This window comes from Cygnus atratus, chromosome 12, assembly GCF_013377495.2.
Source record: "Cygnus atratus isolate AKBS03 ecotype Queensland, Australia chromosome 12, CAtr_DNAZoo_HiC_assembly, whole genome shotgun sequence".
In the NCBI taxonomy this organism is placed as follows: domain Eukaryota; kingdom Metazoa; phylum Chordata; class Aves; order Anseriformes; family Anatidae; genus Cygnus; species Cygnus atratus.
Window position 1 is genome coordinate 10,716,358 of NC_066373.1, and position 14,525 is coordinate 10,730,882.

General features: G+C 39.1%; 1 protein-coding gene across 1 annotated transcript in view; it reads left to right on the forward strand.

Annotated features, from left to right (window-relative positions):
* PEPD (peptidase D) overlaps window positions 1-14,525 on the forward strand; it is a 135,378-nt gene that overhangs the window by 95,813 nt on the left and 25,040 nt on the right. The window contains exon 12 of the mRNA XM_035543280.2: window positions 1,253-1,401. Within this exon, the coding sequence (XP_035399173.1) occupies window positions 1,253-1,401 (149 nt within the window). The remainder of the gene's footprint in view (window positions 1-1,252; window positions 1,402-14,525) is intronic.

The following is a 14,525-nucleotide window of genomic DNA, read 5'->3' on the forward strand; positions in this document are numbered from 1 at the left end:
CACAGTTTTCCTCATTACTACTGTGATTAGGACTCAGTAACAGAGAGGGTGATGCAGTAAAGTGCCCTTCCTTCTGCTCGTGGTGTCCAAGTGACCCTGCTGTGAAGCAGTAGCATGAGGAAGAAAACACCAAGGTTTTCAAATGCAGCAAAGGAAAAATACTATATTTCTTCATATGATGACAGTCACATACAGTTGTTTGAGCTGACTGTAGGAAGACAAATTAGCAGATTCCAACTGTGATTCATTACCTAAGAAATCAGGAGGTCACACACATACTGTGTCAAGACCAAAGTCTTATATGTAAAATGTGCCTTCTTGTAATCAATATATGATGAGCTGGGGGGTTATTTGCTTAAGTAATGTTTGGTCCAAATGGTTATTTGGTTATTTGCTAATTTTTGAGCCTGCTGAAACCAGTGCAGTGCCTTATCAGGTAGGCTCAAGAAGCATGGTATTGCAAATGTCTAACCAGGTTGTCACAAGGGCATAGAGACCCTCTTGCTGCTCTTGTAGATTGATTTCTGGCGACTGAGCAATCAGTGGGGAGTCATGGATACATATGTAGGATAAATATGATTCTCAAAGGGTAAAACATTTTTCCCCATAAAAGAAAGCACTTTATAATATTTTTCTACCTCTGATGCAGAAGTTTACTGATTTTCTTTTTCTGTTTGGATCTTCCCATAATGCTTGTTTCTTTAAGCCCTGTTAGGCACGGTTGTTGTAAAGGAAAGTTTATATTGTGAGCGGTGGCAGTCAACCTTTATTGGGGACATTTTATTTAAACTATCAGATGTGTTTTGACACACTTACATACAAAAGGCCATAATTTAATTAACATTTCTCAGTTAAGTTTTGAGGTTAGATTCTTTATGTGGTGCTGGCATTTCTCAGGAAAGAAAAAGAAGTCGTTTCTTCTGAGAAAAGGTCTTAGGAACTGAAACTGAAGACCTGGAAGTAGATTCCTCATGTGCTTTTTATCTTCCTTCATGTGTTCTTGCAGCGTTTCTATCCAGGACCAGAACAGCTGGTGAAGGTGTCCATTTAAGCTGTATGTAATATAGCAAATACCCTTCAGCCAGGAGAGAAGGCAAGAGACTGTTGTCTCATTTTACTTAAACAGCATTGAAGTGGTGATTATGTGGCCAACTGTTAAAATGCAGGTGATTTTTAAGTGCAGATCAAGAGAAATACCTTCTGTTGCCTTGGAATTAAATTTTCATTTCTTTCTCCTTTGTTTCCTTTTTAGCCTGTTTGATATGGGAGGAGAGTATTACTGCTATGGTTCTGACATCACCTGCACCTTCCCTGCAAATGGCAAGTTCACTCCTGACCAGAGGGCTATCTACGAAGCGGTGCTGAAGTCGTCACGTGCTGTAATGAAAGCAGTCAAGCCAGGTAAAAGATCAGTTCATGTCAGCAGGAATTGACAAGCTTGATGGCAGCGTTCAGGCTGTCAAGACAATTATGTTTGGATGTCAGAAAGTGCTGGAAAGGAACAAGATGAGAAAACTCATTTCCGTATTTAAACAGCTCTTAGTAGGTGAATGATACCCAACATTCTCCATATAATATTTAAAGAAATAACACATAAGCAACTATTAATAGTATTTAAAAGGTGTTTTAATCTCTCGCTTTTTTTTAATTCCTTAAATACTGTGGTGACAGTTGTTACTCTGGTGTTTACACTGGCAGATATCTTCTCAGGAAGCTTATGCCAAAGAATGAAGTAAGAGCTTGAGTGAACATGTGTCATGCTTCAGTTTGTTTCAAGCATTTTCTGTATTTTACACACAAACTCAATAGAAATCTTCTAATGAAGAGAGGATGGAGTGTGTACCTTTGGGAAGGACACTTAATTAGCCTTTAAAAGCTTTAGAAAGCACTGGCTATTGGATATTTCACTTATGCCTTTAAGTTGCAGGCAAGCTTGTTCAAGTGTACATATTCATAGTTGAAACAACTGCCTGGCTTCATGAAAATCTTATTTTTTTTCCAATTCTGCTTTCGGAGAAGCAAATAAATGCTTCTAGAGCCAGCAGCTTCTGTGATCTTGAGTATTTCACTGGTGAAGGTACTTGAGCATTTCTCAGTATTACTAACAGAACAGCTTTGAGGAAAATGTACTTAATGCACGAAGCACACTCGTCCGTTACATTTACCACATTAGCTTTCAGTCTTCAGACCCTGACTGCATGGGCTTTCTGGATTGCCAGTCAGAGCATACGTAATTCTCCTGTTTTACAAGCTGGCAGCAGCACTGTTCATTTGAGTAGCTTGGAATGGAGCAATAATACTTGAAGCTTATCTGCAAACGGAGATCAGATATTTTGCCATTTTAATAGCAATGTGCATATTCCATCATCTGCTGTTTCTCCCCTGAAGAATCCTGTTCCCATTCATCTTCACATTTTGCTCACATTTCAGTGTCACCTCTTGTGTGGTATTTATCAGTATTTTGCACTAATAAATTGTGGACTATCTTCAGAACTTAAGAGCTAATATGATTCTGTACTCAGAATGTTGTGGAGAATTCCTCAGTTAACTTATCGATTTATTTACAGTATCAGAAAATAAGGACATACTAAGCTTAATTCTGCAGATTGGTTGCAAGGATTATTTACTAGCCGTGGGAGCTTGAGATTTATAGACAGTTTTCAAGAGAAATAATTCTTAATGTTGGGGAGAAGACTGAATGAAGAAGAATGTTGGGACGGGACTGAACTTTCTGTTCTCTCGCTGTGCTTTAGTTTTCTTGCCTGTTTAGAAGAATGGTGCAAATGCATTTATTCTGCTCATGAGGCTAGTAATCATGAATTTTCTCGCCACAGAAAGCAGATTAAATGCGCATTCTGTGGACTGGTTCATTGATTTGGTTCACCTGGTACTACTGTGTGGTGAAATGCAACCTGTCCCTTTTGTATTGTGTTGAATTACAGTTCTGAATAGAGTCCTGCAATGTGCAGAAATATTCACCCTCTGGAAAAGTATGCTTTTTAGGTCCATATGCCTTGTACATGTGTTCTTTTTGCAGGTTTTGTGTTCTCTTTAACCCTTCTGTCCACTGGAGAGAAAAAAAAAAAAAAGCTTTTAAAAATATTTTCCTCCTATGAGGAGGAAACACCCTAAAGACCAAGACTCTTTACTACTGAAAATGATATAAAGCATTTAAGATAGGTAGCTGGCAGGAAAGTATTTACAGTGTCTGCAATGACTTTCCAGTGTGACAAACTGCTTGGGCTGTTGAGAAAGCCCCGAGCCCCCTGAAGGGGTGTATGCAAACTGGATGTGTTGCTACTGCTGTACAGGGAAAGCATTGTCTGTGGGAGAGGCTGCAGCTTCCTTACCCTGGTTGAACAAACCTCACTTGTTAGCTCATTGACTAAAGCACCAGGATCAGTCCCTGGGGGGGTCTGTTACTGTCACAAAGGGGAGCAGCAAGGAGTGATGTATGTGAATTCAGCTTTCAAGTATCTCTGCTCCCCATCTAACAGAAAGTAAATACTTTAGGTATCCTAATAAGGAGGCAAAGAAGTTTGTGGGTTTAGAGGCAGTAAATGTAAAACCCAGCCCCACCATGTTTTAGTCAGATTTTCTGAATTATAGAGCCCTTGCTTATTTTGCTATTATTATTGTTTGTCTTCATTTTCCAGGGTTCCTAAGATCAAAAGAGGGAAAAAGACAGTCAAGTGACTTGGCTCACATGACAGTAACCATTAGTGTGGCAGGCTGAGTAAAAAGAAGTTACACAGCAAAGTCAGCAACTGTAAAAAATGTTATTTATCTCCAGCTGCAGAACTGGGGCCTTAGTTGTGCCTTGTGGTAAAGGGTCACAGGGGACATCTAGTTGTTGTCTTGGGAAGGTTAATGATTCCCAGAGTCTTTCTTGTTGCAAGATAGGAAGCAAGTGCTATAGAGAGAGTCACTAACTAAATACTGTGTTACATAACTGTGGTTTTGGAAGGACACACATTTGCTAGCAACCTTAAACATCTTATATAGATGCATATAGTTCAGGGATTATTTGGTTTTCGTGTGAACCTGATTGACTGTCAAGTGAAGATGCTTTCTGAGAGACAGTAGACTTCCTACCATTTTTTTATACTTGTTGTATATAAACAGCAATCATAATTTCAAAAATACTTGAAAACATCACATTTTATTGTAGAAAAATACTCATCTAAGTCCTGCGTGTGGTCCAAAAATACAAGCAGCTGAAATTGTATCTATGGGTCTTCATACCTTTCAACTGAAAGAAAAGAGGTGCCTTCTGCAAGCCAGATAATGTATTCTGAAAGTTAAATGCTCTTTGTGGGATTATAGCCATGTTCAGTGCAGCCGTCACAATTCCTGCCACAAACCAAATCTATTTAAAATAAAAGGGAGGGAAGACATACTCGGTTCTATTGCATAAGCAGCAATTTTGAAACTACCGAATGTGGCTCTCTTACAAGGGCAGCAGTGCTAAGTCTCTGAAGCGAAAGAGTCAAAAAGGCGTGCTTGTGTGGCAGTGGGTAATTGTCTCTTTCCTACAAAGTCAGACTCATGATCCAAAATGTCAGAGAGGAATGCAGAATTTCTGCTTAGGGGATATTCTTAATGCGTCAAGTCCATCTGGGTTAAATTTACTCTTCCACAGAACTGAAATACAGGGGCGGATGCGCAAAATACTGACACTTCCACTGCTTCAGTGGCTGAGGCATCATCTACTTGTTCCTCAGAACAGTGATTTCAGAAACAATTTGCCTTTACGTAGATACTGTAAAGGATTTTAAATGGTGAAATCGTAAAGCCAAGTGTCTCAGAGTATTCCAGAAGTTAGTGCCTTGATTTGTCTAAGTTGGGTATTGTTTTTCAATCTCATTGGATTTGCTAAATTGTTTGACGCACACTAGGTGCACTCCTGGAGCACATTACCCTGTGTGGTTTCATCTGAAAAGAATTCAGCTCAAGCCCTTCAAGACTCCACTGTGTAAGCCAAAATACAGTAAGTGGGGACTATCAAGAGGTTCCACATCCTAGGATGATAAAAACTGTAGTACCACTGCAGAGATACCCATTGTTTCCCCCGTTGCTATCTTCATGCAATGCACGTAACAGAAAAAACTCAGCTAATGAGCAGCTTTTCAGTAATTTATTTTAACCTTTTGTGCCATGCATGGCCCACAGTCTGTTTACTGTCTGCTGTTCAAAACCTGCTCTGAATCCAGAATTATTAACATCCTCACCAGTTTTTCCTCAGAGTGCTCATCGTGTATGCACGTGTTTGACAGGCAGTAAGTTTGCTTGCACTTCATCTTAGTTACGTGGAAGTGTGCAGCAGTTCCCCTTCTATAGACAGTGGCAGACAGGCTGGAGAAGCTAGTGTAAAAGCTATTGACTCATTTTGGATTCCAAGATTGAAACCTCACATGTGAGATTTTTCCTTTAAGTGTTTACCATAATGCTCCTGCTCAAAACCCAGCTGTTTTGACCTCAGTTACAGCTGTGCCTAGCATTTCTGCAAGTCAGACTCCAGATTGTCAAGCCAAGCACTGAAAAAAAGAAGGAAAACGAGTATTGAACGTATGTAAAATAAATAAAAAAATAAAACACGTGTCTGGGGCAAGAAGGATTGTGAATTCCCAGTGGCAACGTTGCCAAATCCTCAATCTGCCATTGAGAATAGGTATCTGAGTTTTTTTCTCGTAAGCTAGCAATAACCTTTCCTCTCTGTCCATTCTACCAAATCCTGTCTCCTGTCTAGTTTTGTTTACCCCAGTTACATAGGTTAGATCCAATGTCAATGTAATAGCTTGATTAAATTAAAAAAAAAATCATTTGTCATAAGTTACACCTGAGAGAACAGTATTGTTTGCTCTTTGTCATTAATATAAATCTATGTGTAGAAATGTGTAAAATAATTAGCTGTGCTGCGAGTCCCTCTCTGAAACTTCTTGCTCTTAATTGGGGAGGTAATATTTGCAAGTCAAACAAAGGATGGTGGCATGCTGCAGTTTGTATGCATGAACCACATTCAGATGTAACCCAGCTTTGAGTATCACTCTGTTCTCCAGTGGATACTTTACTGTTCGTTACACACATGGGTACAATGAGGTTTGGGAAGTTGCTGTGGAATAGCTTCTTTTTTATTCTGTAACAAATGGCTGTGTTTTTGTACTGTGCCCAGCCACTCAGGTGACTTCTGAAGGTTATTATTTGGAATATTATCTTGAGCTTTTAGAGAATGTTGAGAATTGGAGTTCTGTAATTCTGAGTAGGTGAGGACAGTGTAGTGGTAGCATTAGTTACTCAAATACATTTAATCAGCTGCTGCGCCTGGAAGAAATAGAAAGGAAGCGTGCTTATCTTCAAATCTTGCAATTGAAGATATTTTGGTTTAATGCATTAGAGAGTAAACAGATAGTGTCTTTAAGATCGATGAGCTAAGTATTGGAGTTTGTGAACTTCCCATTTTTATCCCTTTGCAGTTGCACACTGGGATCACTGAACATTCCTCCCTTTTCTGTAATGGAAGTCCCAGGAGAATGGGAAGGAAGGGAGCTTGTTGTGCTTAACATTCCTAATACTACTGCAAATCTTGCGTTATGTTTAAAAAAAGAAAAAAGAAAAACTTTTACCAATATGTTATACGTGTTAGTGTTTTTGGGGAGAAAGAGAGAGAGGGAGAATGAATTTAAACACCTCAATCAGTAAGTTCTATTGTCCTAAATTCCAGTTAAAAAAAAGATTTCTTTGTCTAGCAAACTGTTCCCAAGGAAGAAGTTGAGTAAGGCCAGGTTGGCAACCACTCAATTCCCTATCTCTACATTTATATGATTTAAAAAGACTGTATATCCAAAGTCCCCATTGAACTCAAATTGCATTCAGACGTTAGCAGGGCAGCTGGGAATATTTGCTGATTGATGTTTGTTTGTTTCAATAAAATGAAAAATAAAAAATTGTTCCAAATATGCACAGAAGTTGTTGTTCACCAAGCCAGTTTATATGCAGTGTGAAAGCTTTCCTCCTTGGGACGTTGACATTGCTATAGGGTCTCCCCATAGGATGACCCCTATAGGGCCTATAGGATTTGTATCTCTGATTATTTTTTTTATCAAGTTGGAGCTCATGCTTTTATATGTTTATCCCCAAGTCCAGCATTTTACTATTCAAGGGAATGAGTGTCATATTGTGTCTGGCTTTCAGGCTTTGCTTTTCTGATAAATGCTTTTGGGGAATGTCTTAAAAGGAATCTCCATCTCAGGGCTAACATCTCTGATAAGATGCAGGTTTCTCCACACTCAGGCTGGAAGATCCCTTAGTAATCTTGCCTGTTTATAACGTTCTCAGAACTCAAGTTTTACATAAGGGCTTGAAGACCTCATTTCTTTAAGTCTTTTCTTAAAGGATCAAAGATCAGCCATTGCAGACTTCATTGCTTCGGGTACCAGGATTGCCACGTAATCTTTGGTCAAGAAAGTCCAGTCAAGTGACCACCAAAAAACATTTCAGGCAAGAAAAGGTAAAGCAACACTTAAGTAAATAAGATGTCCTTTTACTAATGAGAGTGTGCAGTGTTGCGATAGCACCCTACTTTCAGGAGGGATTAGTTTAGAAGAAATCAGCTATCTGTGAAGAGAGAGGGTAAGAACGATGGAGAGGTAGGGGCTGTATGAACGGTGCGAAGTTGAGACCTAGGAGAGACATTTGGGGCAAACAGCCAGGAGTGCAGGTCAGCAGCTATCTGGCTTGGATTTTAGAAGTTGTCTGTAGCTGATGGTCCCTGCTGCAGCTGCCTCGCCAAGCTGAGTCTTGCATTTTGCAGTTGAGAATCAATTTTTAAAGATTTTTCTCTCAAGTTAGCAAGTTCTGCTCTGTCATTTCTTTGTTGTGTTCAGTAAATTTAGAGCCAAACTGTGTAAGGTGCAATACAATGCAGAGGAAGGCATTAAACCCTTCTGTGGGTCTAACTGAGGCCTTCCTTTAAAGACGAGAGAAAAAAAAAAAGATTCATGAGAATTCACTAGGAAGAAACTCATGGACTCCATGGTGTGCCACCCGCCATAGGCTCCCTTAAAATGAGGCTCAGCATGTTAGTATTTAGGATGCTGCTGCGGTCGTTCCTGGAGTCTGAGCGTTTGGCTGCTCCTCCTGGTTTCCCCTTGGTGGCATAGGAGCTAAGAAAGCCCTGTGTATTTGTAGGTGCAGGATGCTAAGCAAAGTTAATCCCTCTTGATCTGCTCCTGGGCAGCTGTATTATGCTGAGCTACTGTGTGAAACTGTGCCCACTTTTTATTCCTTTTCTAATGATTTCTTACATTTTTGCTCATTGGTATAGCTTCTTAGACATGTTATAGTAGAGAGGCCTTTATTAGCTGATTTCCCCAAATGCATCTCTCCAAGGAATGTTGTACGTCAGGACAAATCAAAGCAGCCTCTTTATTTTCCAGTGTTTTGCCTCCTTCCGGTTTGACTGCTGCTAAAGGACTCAAGCGGAGGGAATTGAGTCCCTAGGACTCAACCTAGGGAATTTAGAAGGTGAATGCTCTGTATTATTTTGTACAGCCAAATGTGAAAGCTTGGATGGTATGTATTCTTGAAAGCTTTTAAATATGTAAATATTTGAGGCATGGCATTTTCAGAGTGACTGTCAGGAGGAGGTAGTGTTTAGTGAACACGTGTCGCTTTCATAAGTAACCTACTTTGTACAACAGAAGGAGCTGTGATTTGAGTTCAAAACACTAGTATGATTCCCTGTTCTGTCTTCTCCACTACTCTTTTTTAAAGACATTACTCAAATTTAGTTTGGGCAGGATAGTACTAAGACAAGGGATTAGAATAACCCAATTAATTAAAGAACTATTTAATTGGAAACTAATAGCTAGGGTATTTGACATAACAGATATTACTAGCAGTTGTTTCTGTTATTAAATTGAGCAGAGCTGTGCTTGGAAATATCTGCAAATTAAAAATTGTGAATATACAGATCACTTCTTCAGCACTTTAGTCTATTTCAGTTCTGTAACTTCTTAAAAGCTCAGATTGATTTTTGTTTGCTACTATTTTGAATAGTTTTAGAGTAATTGTCACTGTATTCAACTAGGATTAAAATATACTATCTCTAAAGAAAATAATTGAAACTGTTATTAATATTTATTCCTCCCAAATAAGGTTCTCATTCACATGCAGCGGGTGTTTTTTTGCATGCAAGTCATTTGATTTTTATTTTTTGTAGTCCAGAGTTGTACTTAGTAGAATACCATGTAGGCACACTTGTCTGTTTTGCTGTATAAAACCAGTAGCTAATTTTGATGAACTCTTAGAAAGAAATTGGGCTGTAAACTGGACCTCCTGACAATAGGACAACAGGGAAGGGTGTGGGAGCACAGTCTAGTTTATAGTTTGTATAATTTCAAAATGCCCATATGAATTATTCCCATTCAGATGGTCATATTTTAGGGAAAGCGCTGCTGATAATTATTAATGTGCTGTAATATCTGAAGCAAAAAAAATTATTCTCAGGCATAAAATATTAATAACAGAAGTTGAAGATTTCATACCAATTCTCCTGAAGAACAAATGATTTCAGGGCATGTTATAACCAGTACTTGATATTTGAAAGTCCTACTGAATGACACTGCAGTATTTTTTTTTTCCCCTTGCAGCTAAGAATGTGTTATTGTGTTAAAGACAGATTGGAAAATAAATCTTGTCAATCTGTGCTATAAAAAATATTTGTAGTCTGCTCTCTATCTTTTTTATTCAGTGGAGTTTGCTGTATTTTTCTAGCTAGCATTAAGGTTCATAAATAAGTTTCCCTTTGACTACTGGCTTTCTGAGTTTGACCCAAAAAGGTAATGTAGCTTTCTGTGGTAAATTAATTCAGTTATTGTCAGTATAAATGCCTAAAGCATCAGTCGCCACCTAAGAAATAAAAGTTGAAGGAAGTAAAGGATGCACAAACAGTGCTGACAGTCAAGTAGCAATCCTTGATTCTTGCAAGATACTATTACATAAATATGGTGTCATTGCTTAGCAGAGAGCTCATTGTTAGACATGTAACCTACCCTTGCCCAGAATAGCATTAACCTACAGCAAGGGGTGAAAGAAAAAGGCTTTTTTTTTTTCTGTCAAATTCAGCAGATCCTCCAGTCCCTCTGTGCAAGCAACGATCTGTTGAAATGCAAGATTTCAGACTGTGAGTCTCACTGCAAACCACCTGGGAGCCGTTCTTTGCTGTTTGTGACTAATACACAGGAGCTGACCCATGCATACAGTGACCACTGCAATGTTAGTAAGACAAAAATAACACTGAGTTATTTCCAAGTGTATAAAACCAAGCACTTCCAGACAGTTGGGCCCTTCTGCCCTGAAGTCACCCTGGTGTGCAGCTCTCTGACCAGTCCTGGGGGCAGTTTCTTCATGAGACAGGGGCCAACTTGCAGCTTTCCAGCTATGCTGTGCACGTGGATTTTTCCACTACTTTCAGTGGTTCTTCAAAAATGCTACTTGTACAAAGCAAAGAGAAGTCTTAGAGCCTGCACTGGTGGCAGTTTTCTAGCCTCTCTCAAGTGAATAATGTTTTAAGACTGCTTAAAAAAAATAAATCCTGTTGTCTTAATTTTGTAACAGGTAGTACAAGTGTAACGTTGTACAGTCCTGATTTTAGCAGTGGCTTTGGGGGAATAACCTGTTACATGGTCTGACATGCACTAATTTTCTTCCAGTGCAGGATTCAGGAAGTGTACATTACACGTTGTAATTTGAGTTGGAGTACAAAGTTCGTGAGTCTTTCGATCTTGACACTATATCAGCTGTAGCTGTCAGAGTGCAAACCTGCTAGACAGATTATTCTGTTTGCCCTGAATCTTATCTAAACAGAGTCTTTTCTAAGCTTCAAAGATTGATAAGTTTCCACACCGCAATCACTCCCTCTGGGCACTTTCTGCCTTCCCCCAAGCCTTTTCCTCTTTTCAACATAAACCTATGTGGAGGAAGCATGCAGTGAAATTCGTAGTTTCTGACAGTGCTGCTCAATCTGAATATTGCAGCTTTCCAGACATGAAAAAAATCCTTCCACTTGCTCCACATCTGCGTCTGTTGAAATTGCTTTTCTTAAGATCTTGATGATCCCTGTGATGTGTTTTAGAGCATCGTATGTAGACTTTATAATGGAGAGGATGGGTTTTACCCCCTAAAACTGCTGTGATACTGATGCAGAAGAAATACCATGATACAACCCAGGAGTACAAGGCTATTAATTCAGCCTTTTGAAGATGTGGTTGGTATTTTGGAGGTAGTGGGGCCGTCACTGTTTCCCTATAGCAGCTCCTGCTCCTGTCAGCCAGGTACATCTTACTGGGGGGTTGAGGGATGAGTTTTTTGTCTGATGCTGGCTGTGACTTGTACAGGCAATTATCTACACACGGTATGAAGCTGAGAACAGCCTCACTGTTGCCCAGATGCTGTCAATGCTTGAGTACAGACTTCTGGTTTCTTGCTCTTGGTTTCTATGCCCTGTCGCCCAGAGTTGCCTTACCTGGCTGGAAACCCAAGCGACTGTTTGCTCTCCGATCTAGTGTGCCAAAAGAAAAGCGTGAAAATCAGAAAGGCAACAAATTCTTCTCTAGCACCCAAGTGAAGAGGAAAGAAATAATCATTTCTATGATTTAAACAATGTTTTGGTTTGTTTTTTAAACTGGGTTTGATTAGAATTTTTAAGGACCTATTGTTTTGTCTGATATGGTTACTGCCTGTTGGCAGGTCTTAAGCTGTTCCAGCGGTTTGTTGGCTGGACAGGGATTGCATGTTGTGTCTGCATTTCAGTGGCACTGCCAGGGGACATCAGGCCTTTTGCCCTTGTCTGTGGACTCTCAGAAATAAAATGTAGCTTAACCTTAGCGCAATTTGGGGAGAAGTTCCTATAACCTTGCCATACAAATTTTTTTAGTAGGATTGTGACATCTGTGCTGGCAAAAAAAAAAAAAACCCACCCTACAACAACAAAAAAAACCCTGCTAAATCATTTGTGGTTTAATCATTGTCACATTACAACCACAAAGTACCCTAAGTAGCAGCCAAAAAAATCCTGTTAGGCCTTTCCAGAGCACTTTCCGACCAAAGTAGCTAAATAGTACACAGTAATTCCAAATTACTTTTGTATGCTGCTTCTGCTTTACATTCTAGAATGGCTTCTAATAAAGCATCAGAAAATAATCCCTTGAATGAAAATAACAGTGAGGTAGCAGCAACTGAGGAACAGGTTGTGGTGTGATACAGCAACTCATTTTTAATTCTACTATTTAGAAAGTTATGCCATGTACATTAAAAGATAGGTATGTTTTTAATTGCAGGTTTCACTAGAAGCATTTCTTTTCTTTCTTTTGGAACAAAAGTCTTCCCCATCAGTAGAACGCTCAAAAAGGTGTCCTTATGAGATCTTTCTGAGTCCTGAAAACATAGCGTTTTATCTGAAATTTGGTGGTTTTGTCAAACAGAAAATCAGAGAGGAAATACTTTCAGGGAAGTAAAACAATACACATTTTATCTTTCCCTTTTCTGACACAGCAATTATCTAAGACTATTGGGTAACATTCAGGTTGATGGGATCAAATTAGAAAAAAAAAGTGTAATAAACTTAATGTATGAAGTTTGCCATTTTTAAACACGGTACCTCACGCTTCTGTGAAGCTCTGTTATACTGTTAGTACAGTAATATAGTAGTTGGTACCTGCCTCTGAAAATTAATAGCCTTTATAGTTAATATATTTTTTAATTAATCTATGGTCTGTCACATTTCAGTATTGGACATATGCACCTCTGGTCATTGCTGTGTAGTTCACTTTATAACTCAAGGGATGTCAAATACTTAGGTTGCATGTGGTGCTTTTTGCCCTGGCCTTTTGCCCAAGCGTATGCTACATGGCAGGTAATGAATTGCAGCCTAACGAGCCTTGGTAACTGAGCTTTCCTGTGGAGCCAGCTGTTGGTTCAGTGACCTGTATTACCCAGTATCTCGTTTGGCAGAGAATTAAGAATGGAGCAGACACATCATCAGCAGATTTTCCTGACTGCAGACTCATTTTGGTACAAGCTTTCAAAGTCCAAGGACCCTCCAATCTAGCTTTCTAAACCCCATCTGTCAGTAAGTATAATTGGTTTATAAAATGGCTTAAAGATAATAATGGAACTAACCTTTTTACACAAAAAATGTGTCTGCAACTTTGATAATCTTCTCCAAAGCTTAAAAATAATAGTCCTGAATAATAAATCAGTAAAATATCCTAGTGGGTGATTGGTGGTGTGAGGCTAATGCAGATTGGTGTTGCAACACCATCAGCTGTTGCAGTAACACATACAACTGATGTTAGATCCACTTGTGTGGAAGTTCTTTGTGGTTTTTAGTTGTTTTTTAATTTTTTACATCTTGCTACAAGAATGTTAATACAGTGTTTGATTTCTGCTGTTTCAGCTTGCAGCAGGTGACAGAGCTCTCTATGCTCTGAGCATGGTTAATCCAAAAAACTGATGAGAAGCGTACTGAAGAAATCCTGTCCATGGCTTTCCTAGCAAAGATAGCCATGATATTTAATTTTTCCTCCTTTCTGTGCTTCTCACATTTATTGGAAGTTCAGTATTTACATAGGAAAATTTAATTTTGTACTTCAGGTATATGTACTAGTTAACTTAAAATACAGTTAGGTACAGACATGCTATAGCCAGTCCCAGAGACAGGTTTGGATAGGCCATTGTATTGTAAAGATTCCAATTGCTAGGTAAATCTAACACTATTTTAAGTTTAAAACAAATCTGAAGAGTTGTATATTAAATCTGTGCATCATGTGAATATACTTTAAGCAAAAAAAGTACTAAGATCTTTATAGAATTAGGACAGCTTCCTTCCTTCAATAGACTCTCCAGTGCTTCTAAGAAGTTCCCGTATTACTGAAAAGTAGTTGTTTCTTTTAATGCTTTTGAGACTATAAGGGTAGTAGGAAATGTTTGAAGAAAAATTGATGTTCAAGTCCTTCTTGCCTGTCAAATCCCCTGTTTAAAAAGCGAGGGGGGGGGGGGGGAGGATCTGTTTGCACTTAATTATCAAAGTTTATTCCTAGTGTGATGGGAGTCTGTAGCAAACAAGACAAGGATATCACCATTTTTTAATTGAAATGCAGTGGGGTCACTCCACTTGGTTCACTATCTCTACTTAGCTCAAAAATGTCCTCACATTTTGTCTTAGAACACTAATAATAGCCTACATATGTATGACTGTTGTAGGTTAAGTGGTTTGGAGGAGAGTGGCCTAATAATGCAAAATCCCACCACGCTCAGAGTCATGATAGAATGAAACACAAAGCCAGGCAGTAAAACAGACAGTGCAGTGCATCTCAACTTTGTCTTTCACTAAGATGCTTTGACCACCAATTTCTATTTACTTGCACACTGGGATTAGCTGTAGTTAGCAGGGCGCCTCCAGCAGTCTGACGTCCCTCTGGCCGTGCTGTCCCAGCGCTCTGCCCAGCTCCTGCAGCATGCGTCTC